This window comes from Pecten maximus, chromosome 15 (genome assembly GCF_902652985.1).
Source record: "Pecten maximus chromosome 15, xPecMax1.1, whole genome shotgun sequence".
NCBI lineage: Eukaryota > Metazoa > Mollusca > Bivalvia > Pectinida > Pectinidae > Pecten > Pecten maximus.
The window spans coordinates 20410853-20427286 of NC_047029.1; the positions used below are offsets into that span (position 1 = coordinate 20410853).

Here is a 16434-nt window from a genome sequence, read left to right on the forward strand (position 1 = left end):
ATTGATAAAAGGGATATGCCTAATTTGGTGAATACGTCTCTGGACCAAGAAATCTAAAATAGTATACTGATATTAGACTGTGTATTTTTTTAATGGCTTCACTGTTGCCAAAGGAGTTTGGTATCCAGTTAGAAGTATATAAAGACTTTAACATTTTTGCCTGTTCCAAATTTACATTATAATTATACAATATTATTACCCGGTATGTTTGAGATGTACTCTCCTTGATGCTATAAAAAAAATGTGTAGATCAATCTTGGTAATTAACACTCAATGTAATTGTTATAAGTACAGGTATACATCAAATCAAGTTTATTGGAATTAAATTTTAATTTTCACAAATTTGTGAAAAAATATGTATACATACAAATTGTATACGTAAGTGGTCGTTGATTAGCACCCAACAAATACCAAGATATGGATATGCATTTATATAACGTTAACTGTGGTCCTTACTTTGTTTGTTTCTAAGAAATAAATAACTACAAGATCTTGGAGCTTAATATTTATTCATTAATAATGTAGATTTGTGCATAACAAAAAACAAATGAATCATTGAAAGAATTCAAATTTGTGCAATTTATTTAACATCAGCAGTAAACAAAAACCTAGTCAATAATATCTATATTCTAATAACCAAACAGAATTAATTAGTTTAATTCTACAATTCTAAAATATCATTGATCGTATATAGATCTAGATGAGAGATACTGTGTATATATATATATATCACTGTTAGATATATCCACTCTAATTAGCTTAGTATTGATGTCATGTTACAGTTATATGTGCTTGAAGCATTGACATTGTCATTTTCACTGTGAATTGAAATCATATGTATTGTACTTAGTTCCACAAGAAATCTTTTGTGGATGTTTACTTTTCAAGACTTCCTAAAATTAACAAATGTTCAATATCAACATACAACACTGGCTATTATGCGTAGATACAGACAAGATATTGTTGAAGATCTGCCATCCCTGAGCTGGTAGTTTATGTATATAGGTCATGAGATAATATATATGGTAGACAAATTCATCACCAAAATACTTATATCATGACCTCCCTTTTTCAAAAAAAATTTTAAACCCAAAAGATAATTTATAATTCAATAGTTTTGGTAGAAAATGAAGAAATTAAAATTTATGCACGTGTATGTTGTATAGTTTTCTTGAAATTTGTCGATTTCTAATGAAATAAAAAATAACAAGTATATCGTCCCCCTAGAGTTTAAGTAATTACATGTAAATGATCACCAGGGTCCTCTCATGATCATGCAACCAACAGCTAACTATATCATATTACATAGAGTGTTATCGGAAAATAAAAGTGTGGATCGAAATTCGAAAACAATATCTACATTTGTATATAAATGTATCTTTCAGCACTGTTGACTCCACAGGTTTTTCCTCCTTGCATTTCTGTTTTATAAAAGTAAATTCAGCTTTTCAGACTCCTTCAAAGTTTAAATTGACTACAAATTGGTGACATGTTATTCAAGTTTTGCACATGGCCTCCACATATCGAAATGTTCTCCAATGTCACTAGTATGGTCTAAATTCATCCTGCAATTTAAATATCTTTGTTCATTTTATTCCTCTTCCTGTTGTCCTTGACCTTGTTCACTCTGCTGCGTAGTTTCCATTTGACCTTGACTTTCCTCTATCGGGGGAAGGGAACGCTGTAATGTCTCGATATCACTGGGATTCTCTTTATAATAGGCAGCAACTTTCTGTTTCTGAACAAGAAAACAATACATGAATTCGAAGAGCACATGTTGATGATTTGATATGACTTAAGGTATTGTGATATATTTTTTTTATAAAAAAAGGTATTGTGATATATTTTTTTATGAAAAGCAAGATGTAAATATTTCTTGTGGGTTATAAAGACAGAATGTGAATATCAAAATTCAGGTTAGGAAGGATTAATGAAAGAAAATACATTGTACATGCACAGCACTATTAGAAAATTGGGTATAAAAGTAGGTTCTGCTTACAAATTTTCTTACTGCAGTCTCAGAATCCGATAATAAAAATATTCCATTATTTACCTGAATGTTTTTTCTAACAAACACCTGCCTCAACAGAGTTTAATGTTTTATTAATAATTTTCTGTTAAGTTGATGAGAATAATGTTTGATTAATAATAACGGTTTAAAGATTAGATCTCAGTAAGTCCGTAAGCTTAAAAAAAAGTCCAATCTAAATATTAATCTCTTAGATCTATGGGACATCAAGTAAACCTCAGCTTGATTTTGACTGAAATTGTTCAATGATAACATTTTAAACAGATTAGTGAGTGGAAAGACCTTAATATATAGAATACTTACTGCATCTTTCACTTTAACATTTGCTCCATTTTCTGTGAGGATTTGGGCAAGATCTTCTGACAGTGCCATGGCGTAGTGAAGCGGTGTGCGGTACATCTATCAACAAAATTTTCATTATAGGACTCGGAGTTTGCGACAGATTTATATCAATAAAGATTATGAAGTGTTCAAAATTTATGAAGTACATTTAAGAGAAAGTGCCACTTGCTACAGCCGAGTCCAATGAATAGAACAATATTCACAAGACTGCATTATATATAAAACCAACACTTGCCTCAATCGAGTTTGAACTTTTCAATTAGTTGCTGCCTGCCAATAAAGGTTTGACATTGTCCCCATTTCTCTCTACACACTAGACTGTGAGCTGTTCTTTTCTGAAACCCTGTATGGAAGTCTGTTCGGAATATTTTTTTGACTTAATAGCCAAGATCTTAAATACTGTATAGATCTTACTGTAACACTTACATTATCTCTAGCTTTGAGCGTTTCTGGGAAGTTTGTGGCAATATACTGGACAGCGTCTGATTGGTTGGCTAGTACCGCTATGTGTAAGGGGCCCTGTCCACTTTTGTCTCTGGCTGTAGCAAGACTCCTCCGTTCTAATGCCTGTTGTAGGTCACGTACAACACCAGTCTGGGCTGCCCGTAGTACTGCACTTATCCTCTCCTAAAATGGAAAAAAGTATTCCATTTATATATATATATATATATAATAATGATATAGTTAAAGCTGCTTGGTAATGAGAAAGGGATTTTTTTATGCCTCCGCCATGAAATTGGGGGGCACATATATAGTGTTACCCATGTCAGTCCCGTCCCATCCCGTCCTGTCCCGTCCCATCCTGTCCCGTCCCGATGCATTGTAACTTAATAGCTATAGTTAATCTCAGGAGCTGCTGATGTGATCCTCACCAAACTGTGTTTTAGGGTGTCAAGTAGCAGCAGGGGCATTTATGTCTAACAGACATTTTCTAGTTTTATTTTGTGTTGTTTAACATAGAAATAGTCAACATTAGTTTGATTATCAAATATATAAATGGGTTAATTAATTTGCAGAACTTACCTGATAGTCGGCAATGGAATCCATAAACCTGATGATGCCCTCTGATGGTTCTTTAGCCTTGATGTTTTGTAACACAACCTCCCATTGATCATAACCATCCAATAAGAGTTTCTCTAACTCTTTAAACTTTTCATTCTCAACAAGGCTTTGCACGAACTCATCTGAAATATTTTGGACCATAAACATATCAAAATTTGAAAATTTGTGAAAAAGCAGTATTTCTATTATCTCCAAAAGAATCCCAGTTGTCAATCTTACCTATGGTATCAACATGGTCCTGGTAACCTTTCTCCATAGCTACCTCCCTAGGGGTTTGGTTGTTTCCATTCCTCTCAGCCAGACTGTATCCCATGTTTAACACTGACAATAGGGCTGAATCTGAAGGAAAAGAGTTTTCTTCAAGTGGTTATAACTGGTTATATTGTATTTCTTTAAGATGTACAAGTGTCCCCAACCCATCTTTAGATGTCCTCATATCGTGTCCTAGCCTATGCATACCTTTACAGGTTTCATTTCACCTTTTCTCTTTCCTGTTTTTTTTATGAAACCCTGTTTATCGACAAAAAGTCATCAATGAATCCCCCAGTTCATCACCTGATTTAGGATATCGGCCACCTGTCACTGTAACTCTGTTTATCCTCTGTCACATTGCCCCCTCTCCCCTCCCCAACACTACATCTCTATACCTATACCCGAAATATACCTGGCGTAGATAGGCCATTTGTAATAATGTCTGTCTTCTCTGAAAGAAACCTGACCCATACCCATACCAGTATACTGTAAGCCTCTCTCTAGATCTCCACCCCTATACATACCTGGCATTGAGGCCAGTCTGTGTAACTCTGTCTGTCCTGTGAAGTCTTTTTCCCTCCCTCGTTCAGCATCTTCCTCACCTTCCTCCTCCTTCAAAGTCTCCAGGTTTGGTCTTTGGGCCAGGGCAGCTTCCTTTGCTCTGTAATCAAATAATCACACATCCTCATGCTTAATGAAACACTGGTAATATTGACATTGTTAAATGAAACCGTTACATTGAAATCTACCGTAAAAGGATTCTAATATGAAAATATGGACTATAGAATTGTAGACAAATATCATACTGTACCTCCAATTCAAGTCCTTCAGAATTTTCTTTACCCTCCCTCTGAATATGTTTTCCATTGACACATTACTATCTTGTATATTCATCTAGCCTTGCACTCACTTTCTCTGTAAATCCTCTTGCTCTCTCTTCCTTCGTTCCTCTTCCTCCTTCTCTGCCTTCTCTCTTGCCTCTTGCTCCATCTGTCTTTGTTCTGCCTGTCTTCTCTCCTTCCACTCACGTTCCTTTACCATCTCAGCTTCCTCTTTCTCCAGCTGTTTGGCTTCTGCCAGTTGCTGTATGTAACATCATATATTTTGTACCTTATATTATATGGTCGTAGTTGGTGGCATAAAATTCAAAGACTATTGTACAAATATCAGGTTGATTGTATGCATATGACAGCATATAATAAGACAGCAAAGACTCTTGGATGCTACCATATATATTTAAAACTAAAATAAAAAAAAAACCACCCAAGACCATAATGGGTAATAATTTAATTTAACAATGAAATATGTAATCCTTGGTGAATTGTGGCTGTTACATCATTTATGCCTCTATATAACTTACAAGTACCACATTGATTAACTCAATGTATTAGTGGCTGATTCCCTGAACGCCTACATTTTGAAATAACACCCTACTGGCTATGTTTGTACAGTAATTATAGTCTGTTCTGGTGAAGTCACTTTTGTTACCTGTGTTTTACCTGTGTATGTTACCTGTAATTTTCATTGAATTTTTCATCAAAATCAAATGTCAATATTCAATGAATATACTGCACAAAAATACAATATATTGGAATTAACTATGCACATGATAATTGTCAATACTTATTTAAACAATTTAATAATGATCAAATTATTAAATATCAATAATTAACAAATTAGTATTTATAAATGATTCGTTGAAATTGATATTTATTGATAATTCATTGAAATTAATATTTATTAATAATTCAATGAAATTGATATCATAAAATACCTTTTGATAATTCTATCAATTTCATCAAACTAAAAATTATATCAAATACTTTTCTTTTTTCCTTAATACAAGTTATAATCAAAATGTTCTTTTTTCTCATTTGAACGCCTCTCTGATACCTGATATCTGATAACTGAAGATAATGATGTTGTTAAGTAAAAACCGCTCACTTTACTGAGATCAGTAAAAATGATGAGCTGTGTTAATGTAACCCAGGCTACGGATGGCGTGACACTTGGATATTAAAACCGAAGCTACATGTACATGTATGTATCTATATCAACTTCAAAATTATCATCAGGACTTATCATTCCACTGTTTGTACTCATACCGTTATTACCATCTTTGGCTAATACTCAGTTAGACTTTAACTTTATTAGGAATAGGTTATGAGACAGATGTACACCATCAACATCGGGACAGACTCTTCACCGTCTTCCCGGGGACCAACATCAAGGGATGCTTTTCCATTTCACCCCATGCAACGACGACACTATAGGAGACTGGTTCGCCGCACAGCTGTATTGCCACTTGTACCACTACACCAAGTAGAAGACGTAAGAGGACATCCAGGAAGCTGACCTACACATTGACGTTACGCCATTCACAGACTACATTGTTGACCAGTGGATAGAGGTGGAAACAGTTGGGAACCACTACGACCACGACGGACCTGAAGGACGACCAACCACTTAGAAGCCTGGCACGGGAAACTCAAAAAGATTGTACACCATACACATCCTAACATCTTCACAATTATATGGACATTCAAGGACATACAGCCAGGCTACTAATGAGATAACTAGACTTCAACGTTGCGCTGGACCCCGACCCAGGAAATACAGAAACATTGACACTCGCCTTGTCCTTCAGAAACAGAGACTGGAGAACCATATAATATCCTACACCGACGCAGCCTCCGAATTTCTTCACTTAGGTTGTACTGATGTAACATTTTGGACAAGGTTGTACTGATGTAACATGGACAAGGTTGTACTGATGTAACATGGACAAGGTTGTACTGATGTAACATGGACAAGGTTGTACTGATGTAACATGGACAAGGTTGTACTGATGTAACATGGACAGTGCTTTATCGTATTTGTATTGTACTACACTGTGATAATAAATTTGTAGATTTGTTCCAACTGTGTACATGTATACATGTATTTGCATGCCTGTTACAGTTTTCTGTGTATATTCATTGATTTCAATTTTGTCCGTTGTATAACATTATATTATATAAACATAATGTAAGATTCTAATAGTCCTACCAAAATATGTGATATTATATACATGTAATATTCTATGATTATAATAGTGATATTTCAAACTGTGTATCTTTAAATTAGCATACATGTACATTTCTAGTGCTCTATATAATTAAGATTCTAATGATGTTATTCCTATCAAAATGTGTAAATTTACATTAACGTGTATAATTGTAGTTCTCAATTTATAATAAAGATTCTGATAATGTCGTTTTCAAATTATGAAAAGATATATTAACTTGCAGAATTCTAATGTTCTTAACTTTTGTATAACTTATCTATATCAATGTGATTAATACTATATTATAGAATTTTTCAAATTGATATGCTTGTGTTTTGGTTTTCTTTAGTTGTCAAATGATTTCTACAGGTAAAATATCTTGGTAAATACAGAACATGTATGAAACAGACTATAATTACCCTCCCTTTGATGTCTCTGCCTATTGTTCTAAATATGTAGGCGTTCAGGGAACACACCGTATTAGTTGGCCTGCTTTGTCATAATAATATGTTCACAGTCTAGATAATTAAATCAGAAACTCTCAACATTAATGAGGTAAATATATATATAATTGAATAAAACTCTCAACATCAATGAGGTAAAGATAATTGAATCAGTTACTCTCAACATTAATGAGGTAAAGATAATTGAATCAGAAACTCTCAACATTAATGAGGTAAATATAGTTGAATTAGAAACTCTCAACATTAATGAGGTAAATATAATTGAATCAGAAACTCTCAACATCAATGAGGTAAAGATAATTGAATCAGAAACTCTCAACATTAATGAGGTAAAGATAGTTGAATCAGAAACTCTCAACATTAATGAGGTAAAGATAATTGATACAGAAACTCTCAACATTAATGAGATAAATATAGTTGAATCAGAAACTCTCAACATTTAAATGAAGTAAAGATAATTGAATCAGAAACTCTCAACATTAATGAGGTAAAGATAGTTGAATCAGAAACTCTCAACATTAATGAGGTAAAGATAGTTGAATCAGAAACTCTCAACATTAATGGGGTAAAGGTAACTGAATCAGAAACTCTCAACATTGATTAATTAACTCTATCATTATATAATTATCTAATCTTATTCTATACAGTCCCAGCAGCTTTTTATGGTAAGTATAAAATATGTATGTTACTGACTGTAGTGCTAGCTGTTCGAGTTACATTTAAGGAACAAAAACATATAACCTTATATGTATAGGAACTATTTTTTATTAAATAACCCTGTTTAGATTTGTTGTTGGGGCTATGGTATAATCAGTTTTGTGTGTTTAAATCTGGGCATACTTTAATAATTGTTTGTTTCGGTAGAGGGTTGTGACTTTTGTGATGACACTTGTTATCAATATTTAGGTCCTTATTATTGTTCATAGATGTAATATACATGTTTTTTTCATTCACACTCTGCATTAATTGGCATGTGTAAACAATCTTCTGTTTAATTGCATTGTTCCAGATTCCAGAAAAATAATTAGAATACAAATGATACTTTAAATATTATCAAAAATATATATTGTTAATGTTTTATTATAGAGCTACATTACTGTCAAAGGTCTGCATTTAAAATTCTAATATTGGAGTAAAATCATGTTTCTATTATAAACAATATATATTGACCAGTTCTAGATTTAATTGATTTATTGACCAATAATATCTAGTGTATACTCACTTGCTTATGGTGGTCAGAGTTGGCCTTGTATTTGTAGAGCCAGTTTGCTAGGTATTCTATCGGATCATTTGGTCGACATGTTGCTATCTCTGACAGGGCCAAGGTGAGAGCGCCCCCTAGGTGCTCCGCAGCGTACTTCCCGTCGATGGTATTAGGGGGTGGCGCCGTAATGTTGGGCCCCATGGTTCGGGCCACATACGGTTTTTGTACAGACACAGGATTGGTGGAAGTTTGCTGTTCCTGTTGCATTCTGGGAAATACAGATGATTATAAAGTGTACAGTTTCATTATTTTTCATTGTTACACACTAGGACAATATATAGTTAGTAACTTATTAAGACTTGCTATAGCCCAGTTATATACCTCAGAAAACAGTTGTTTTTGGGTTCACAAAAATTCTATTGGATATTACATATAAAATACATCTTTAATTGTCTGGTATCAGTACTAGCTGTTTCACTGGTCTTTAAACATCTCAAAGATGTTATAGAACTTCATCAAATTATATTAAATCCATGCAAATATGTTTATATTTTTTTTCTCACAGTGTATGTATTTATATACTCTGCACATGGGTATAAGTAGAACATTCCATTGAGCTCATGATTTCTTTGGCAAAGTACTGAGCTCATTGTCATTGGCTGGTAATAGACCAACTTCAAGATAGACAGGTTTCAGTTTATAGAGAGTATATACTGACTAGTTGTAGACTTTTTATGTGAATCCATGTCATATTGGTATTCCATATTAATGTATGCCTATATATAGTGTTAGTGTTGGGAGCAAACACCTGTACCATATATAAATGTAGTAAGTTACTGAATGATTATACAAATCAATACCTAGCCAGGAGTTATACAACAAAATATAGATTTTCCCTGTACATTAGTGTCTCTATATAAGCTCATTTAAACAGCTTTCACACAAAGGAAAATCAGACTTGAAATCAAAATTAAAAATCCACACGAGCTTGTTTATTACTCATAATGTATTACCTACAATGTGGTTGTGTAAAGTGATAATTGATTTAAAAGTCAATGGAAAATGTTTGTTGTAATCACCGGTGGTTAAGATAATATAAACGGAACATCCTGTCTAGACTGGCACACTGTTGATAAAGGACCATTTGGTCCGGTAATTGGTATAGTCACTGGGTGAAAATCAATGATTGTATTCAGGGTAACACTACAGTATATAGGCTGTGAGACTTGTACATTGGATTTTTCACTACGATACATTGTACAGTATATATATATATATGTTTACCAAGGTTAGAACGAGTTCTCCAGTCTCATATCAGCATTGTTCTACAACAACTGTGATATATGTTGTGGTTTTATTAGTTCAATTTCAGATAATAAGCATATACTTTTTCCATTCTCAAATTGTATATTGAGAATACCAAATTGGATCATAATTTGGTAGAAATCATACAGTACATTTAAGGAGAAATTGAGATGTTTTCAAATGTACTGGGTAGTGTATTAGCTTCTGTTCATCAATCTATCAGTTTCTGTTAAAATCATCACATGAGGTTAGCTATCAGTTTGGTGTTGAACCTGGCTCCTGTACAAAGTAACTGAGAGCATCAGGATGGTATATAGTATATGGTATTGTACTGATTTACCTGTAACTAAAGTCTACCCAAACTTGTATGATAATACAGATCATATGTATACCTGTGCAAACTGTATATTTAGGGATCCCGGAGATATATAATTAATTAATCTGAAGGGATGTTAATTGGTCCATATCGTACACCTGGTATTTTGAAAGGCCAATAATTAATATAAACACCAGAAACCTTTGTATGAAATATTAATGGTAAATATAACATGCCAGCCTTCTTTAGTTCTTGTGGTTATTTAGTAATTAGGCATGCGCAATATTCATCATCATCATCATCATCATCATTGTTATTACTGTCACTCTCATTAGCTTTATATGTGTTTTTAATGTCATGCTAAAATAATTTCCCACCATGGCCAGCCCTGATTAGATGACACGTACCTGACGTATGTCTGAGATATAGATACCACAACTAAACCTGTACCTTAGACTTACCTGTAACTGGAGGTCCACTTACCTGATTAAAGGGTAACAATATTTCGGTCTTAGATTAAACACAAGCCGCTTAATTTCCTAGCAGTACCGAAAGTCTTAAGCCTGTCCAATCACATCGCAATCGGGTGTTAGCAGCTCTTACACATGCTCGTCCTGACCGTCGCTAGGCACACTGTTTACGTTGGTGACAGTGTAATCGTTGAAGCATGAATAGAGAGTAAGAGCAAAGCGTGTAGTATGTCATCTGTGGCCCGATATTTTCTCCCCGTGTTAGCTTCATATCAGGATATGTTAAGTTTCAACATAGAAAATAAATAACATAGTCGTGTTCAATTATCATGTATTATGATAGTAAGAAAGGTACATTTGTAATTTATATGTTTATGTAAGGTTTATAGCTATAGGTGCATATATAGATTTGTGTGCATTTTAAGGATAACAAGGCTTTTGGTTGACGAATGATAGTGATCTCTATTATGTGTTTGTCAATAGAATCTGGTATTCAAGTGTAATGTGGTATTGACAGTAGGGCTAGACAACTTTCTTCACAACACACAATATGTGAACAAGTGCCTTTCATATGTTTATATTTGTATAATGTAGGTGTGTATGAGCTGGGAATACCTTTCCTACATTTATTTATAAAATATGGAAGAATAACAAGAATCTTAACACAAGCTAACAGCTCACACCCTTTCACTGAGTTCTATGGGTTTATTTCCAAAGGACAATTAAAGTCTGTAGTTATATATCTCGTTTTCTATATTTATATCTCTTAGATAGAATTCAGCAATATATACATTTTCTGAACAATAAGATTATACCTTATGTATAATTATTATCAATAACAGTCTAATGAACAATTCTAGATATCTTGTAGAGTTTTACTTATAAATTAATCTTCATTCCTATACAGCTAGTGTTTTTTTTTATTACCACATTCTGTACATGTGTGTCCATTTTTCTGTATGTAAACTTTTTTTTCTTTTTCTTTTTTATATACATATAGATACTGTAGAGAAAATGCCAGATTTCACCTCATTATGTTCCTTTTTCTCTTGAAAACTGTTAATATAATATTACACAGATATATAATGGTAAAGTTATGCATTGTACAAAAATATGTATGTACTATGGACTTATTGCTGATTAATACAGTAAAATGACAGGAATAGGCTTATTACCAGACATGGACCTATTGCCAGACATCATGGACTTACTGAATTGCCAGACATGGACTTATTAGCAGACATGTATTGACTTGAGCTTATTACCAGACATGGACTTATTGGCAGACATGGACTTATTGCCTGACATGGACTTATTACCCGACATGGACTTATTGGCAGACATGGACTTATTACCTGACATGGGTTGATTACCTGACATGGACTTGTTACCCTGACATGGACTTATTACCTGACACAGACTTATTACCTGACATGGACTTATTACCTGACATGAACTTATTACCTGACATAGACTTATTGCCTGAGATGGACTTAATTGCCTAGCATGGACTTATTGCCTGGCATGGACTTATTGCAGGGAAAGTGTGGTAAAATTTCCCAAATTGTCATTACAATTCAAGATAACTGTCCTAGAACCTAGCCTGCGGAAACCACATGATGTTCTGTTTTTGTTTACAGGTTACCATGACACCAGCGCTTGCCCTCCCCCTGCATTCTACAACCCTATCCCATGGCACCACAATCCCGTGCCCAGACAGAAGATGGAGAAAAAAACCAAAACAAAGACAAAATCAAGCAAGACAAAAAATTATGTATGGAACCCTAACAAGTACTTCTGAGAAAGACATAGCATATTGTTTTGAAAAAGTGAAAAGGACATAGCATGTTGTTTTATAAAAGTGAATAAGTTGGATCGGTCCAAGTGAAATCCTTAAATTCTATTTAGTAGGGTCCATTATCAATAGCACGATATTGTTTTTGAAAAGTAAATGTTTTTGGTTGGTTGTTTTGGAAAGAAAATGACTTTAATTGGTACGAGATCTGTGAGCTTCCTGGATAATTGATCTTCTTAATTCCTTTTTAACAGAATCAAATTGTAAAAGTTTTGAGTGTTAAAGATTTCCTATCAAAGTAATTTATGCTATCATAAACTTAAACTGACTTACCGTATTTGACCTAAGAAGGGCGCCTGCCCTAATAAGGGCGCCCCTACCTTTTTTCAAGGAAATAAATCTTTGACTGAGTGTCAAAATGGTGTTCAAAAGTAATAATTCATGTGAAATGTTTTTGCTACTTTATGTGTTTAATTTTCTTCAGCAAATTAAGTCACGTACTGGACCACAAGTTTTCGCCACATTTTGTCTATTACAGATGACATGTCAGTGCAAAGAGCACCCGATACTAAACACACATACAAATAATATTTTATTTTGAAGATAAAGTAAAAGACTTCATTCTTGTTGATAAATAACTTTTGTTCAGAACAGAAAGCTAGTAAAAGACATTGTAAATCAATAATAAGGTCAAAGAAAACGATGTCTGATATGATTTGGGAAACCACCTGTGTCTATAAATAGAACACAAAAGAGTTACATTTGAACATAAATGGTGGAACACACGTTCTCTGGTCTAAAGATCAGCTGGAATGGTTTACAAGTTTACAGGAATATTCAAGTGATGTTTAAGCCTAATATATAATAATGAATAGATATCTTCATCTGGAATATTTTTATGACTGAATATTTTACCGTTTCCACAGCCTTGGGTATTCTGCTATAAGGTATAGTCTGTTTCATAAAACTTCAGAATAACTAATCTTAATAAGGGTGCCCCCACTGTCAATTACCCGCTCCCTGCACCCTTATTAGGTCAAATACGGTAAAATATGGTTTATTTATTGATTAACATTCACTTCTGAGTTCTGAGTTGAACTTAAATTACATTTTAATAGTTAGTCTGTAATTATCAAAAATAATCAGTGTGATTAAAAATATCAAATTTAAGCTCTATACACCTTTAATCAACTGTTTAAAAACTACAAAAATAGTAGTTTCTCCGAAATTTCTTATCCTGTTTAAGGGACAAACATGTTGACCTCTGCAGAGCCTGACAATATGACCGTTGAAAGATGGATAGTAGAAAAATGGGTGGCAACTTAAGAGGTTTTGTGGTTTGTCAATTGTTGTATTGTTAAACTTTTTCATTTGTGCAGAAAAAAATTGTGATGTTTTTCCTTTTATTTTTTTCTTGATTCTTTATATGATTTTAGTGAAGTAGTGGTTTCTGTTAACTTATCGCAGGGACAGTGATAATGCAATTGTGTTGAAATCAATTAAACTTTAATCCGTCCATGTTGATTAAACATTATATAAAAAAAAAATATAATTTGTGATGTCAGCTGTTGAATTAGTTGATACATGTACACCAGTACATTGTGTAGATTTTCTTTCTTATTTTTTCTCCATATGAAACTTTTCTGGCATGACTTGAATCTCTTCATCATTTTTATGAGTGATAAATCTGTGCCAAGGGAGTTAACTCTTGTATCAAGGCATTGTATGTATGATAGTGCAGTTATAGATCTGTATGTAATTTATTTGCTTTGTTCGATATTGAAATATATTAAATCTTATTAAATGAAAATTATCATTAATTTTGTCAGTTGGATCGATATACAGAATCATTCATATCCAGAATATTTTAGTTTTAATTTGATAACTGATATTCTTTTCCTGGAAATGTCTTTTTTTCAGTGAAGATGTTATTTGCTGGAATTAACATTTTATATTCTATAACATGTATGGATTTTAGAAAAAAAGCAGAGCTTTCTTTTCTTCTGCTCTTTAAGTTCTGTATTTTTATTTGCCAGTTTGCAGAGAGCGAGAGAGAAAGAGGGAGAGAGAGAAAGAGAGAGAGAAAAGTTAACTACCTAAACTTGTTTAAGGTATAACTGCTAGTGTGTGTTAAAGATGTTTTATAAGACATTGGAAATTTTGTTTCTAGTCTTGATTTAAAACTATAGATTAAAGAACCAAAGTTCAGTATTGTACTTTGCTTATGTGGTGTGTTTGACAATGACTAGATAATCATTGAATTGTCCTAATCTGTGTACATGTATAAATGTATTGATGAATACAGCCGAATGTTTAGATGCTATTAAGTAGAAAAAAGCTTATTATCTGTGATATGTTTTTTTGAAATACAGAATAAAATTTAAAAACTAATTCTCCCCTTGTTATATATACACATGTATAGGTACAGTTAAAGTTTCTTTGTGCTGTGGGTGTTAAAAGTAGACATTTCTCCAGGTGGCATATGATTTTAGGCCACCATCATCAGGTAGTGGTATAATTAGCTCACCTGACCGCAAGAGCTAAATGAGCTTATGCTGTGGAGCAGTGTCCATCATCCATTCGTTTGTCCGACGTCAACTTTTTCATGCAAACGACTTCTTTTTAATTACCAAAATGCCTAGAAGCAAGATAACTACTAGGAAGGTTCCTTGGATGAGGCAGGACAAATTTTGCAAAAAGAATGTAGCTTGATCTGTATTCAAGGTCACGGGGGTCAAATTGATTAAAACATTTTAACGACTTCTTCTAAATAACCAAAAGGCCTAGAAGCATGGTACTTGCCTGAAAGGTTCCTTGGATGAAGTATGACAAAGTTTGTGAAAACTATTGACGTTGACCCGTATTCATGGTCACAGGGGTCAAATTGATTAAAACATTTTGACGACTTCTTCTTAATGACCTACTGAAACATGATAATTGCCTGGAAGGTTCCTTGGATGAAGCCAAGTTTGCAAACACAATTGACCTTGACCTGTATTCAAAGTCAAAGGGATCAAATCCGTTAAAACATTTAAACAAATTCTTCTCAATAACCAAGAGGTCAAGGGAGTTGATATTTGTTCGATGTCATGCTTGGGTGAAGGGCTAGCAAGTGTATTCATATGAATGACCTTGACCTATATTCAAGGTCACAGGGTCAAAGAGGCTAAAATCTTTAAATGGCTGCTAAATAACCGAGAGGCAGAGGGAGAAATGACCTAGATCAACTTCAAAGTTGCTGTAGAACCAGATGAGCAATACGTATGGCTCATACGTTAGGCCCATTGGCCATGGGCTGCTTGTCTAATCTGTAACCCATGGTCGGTTTGCCTTTAAACAATTTCTTGTTATGTTATGATAAGCAGTGATCTTCCTCAATTTCAGGTGTATATTCCCTTTGATAAATGTTGGATTTCGACAGCTTTGTGATCGATATTAGTTACCCACTGCTCTGTTCATTCGTCCATAATTTTGTGACTGCACAGAAGAACAAGATCAAAGTCATTTTTAGCACACCATCATCAGTTAATGGACTAGCTGTTCACCTCACCTGTGGTCTGCCTGACCAGCTGTCACTATTGTTATCTCTATTTCTGGAGATTTACTGGATAGATCTTTCTCAAATTCAATATGAAATGTCGACACAACCATAACCTCCATGTGTCACAACCATCACCTCCTTATGTCACGGTCATCACCTCCATGTGTCACAACCATAACCTCCATGTGTCACAACCATCACCTCTATGTGTCACAACCATAACCTCTATGTGTCACAACCATCACCTCCATGTGTCACAACCATAACCTCCATGTGTCACAACCATCACCTCCTTGTGTCACAACCATCACAGCCATGTGTCATAACCATCACCTCCATGTGTCACAACCATAACCTCCTTGTGTCACAACCATCACCTCCATGTGTTACAACCATAACCTCCATGTGTCACAACCATCACCTCCATGTGTCACAACCATCACCTCCATGTGTCACAACCATAACCTCCATGTGTCACAACCATCACCTCCATGTGTCACAACCATCACCTCCTATGTGTCACAACCATAACCTCCATGTGTCACAACCATAACCTCCATGTGTCACAACCATCACCTCCATGTGTCACAACCATCACCTCCATGTGT

General features: G+C 34.1%; 2 protein-coding genes across 2 annotated transcripts in view; one reads left to right on the plus strand and one right to left on the minus strand.

Annotated features, from left to right (window-relative positions):
- Positions 1-12345, plus strand: part of LOC117343543 (coiled-coil domain-containing protein 34-like) — a 28650-nt gene extending 16305 nt beyond the window's left edge. Inside the window, 1 exon segment of the mRNA XM_033905935.1 lies at positions 12131-12345. Coding sequence (XP_033761826.1) covers positions 12131-12291 — 161 coding nt within the window. The 3' untranslated portion in view covers positions 12292-12345.
- LOC117343542 (caldesmon-like) lies at positions 503-11231 on the minus strand. The gene is made up of 9 exons (XM_033905934.1): positions 10504-11231; positions 8418-8667; positions 4596-4768; positions 4210-4346; positions 3653-3772; positions 3395-3555; positions 2798-2998; positions 2333-2428; positions 503-1738 (listed from the first exon to the last, which is right to left on the minus strand). The coding sequence occupies exons 2-9, from the start codon at positions 8664-8666 to the stop codon at positions 1592-1594; spliced, it is 1284 nt and encodes a 427-aa protein (XP_033761825.1). The 5' UTR covers position 8667; positions 10504-11231; the 3' UTR covers positions 503-1591.
- Positions 12346-16434: the final 4089 nt, after the last annotated feature.

Coding starts and splice junctions, on each gene's coding strand:
- LOC117343542 (XM_033905934.1), bottom strand. CDS start 8,666: ATGCAACAGGAACAGCAAACTTCCACCAATCCTGTGTCTGTACAAAAA. Junction 4,769..8,417: donor ACTCTGACCACCATAAGCAA/GTGAGTATACAC, acceptor TGTTACATACAG/CAACTGGCAGAAGCCAAACA. Junction 2,429..2,797: donor CGCTCAAAGCTAGAGATAAT/GTAAGTGTTACA, acceptor TTTTGTTGATAG/ATGTACCGCACACCGCTTCA.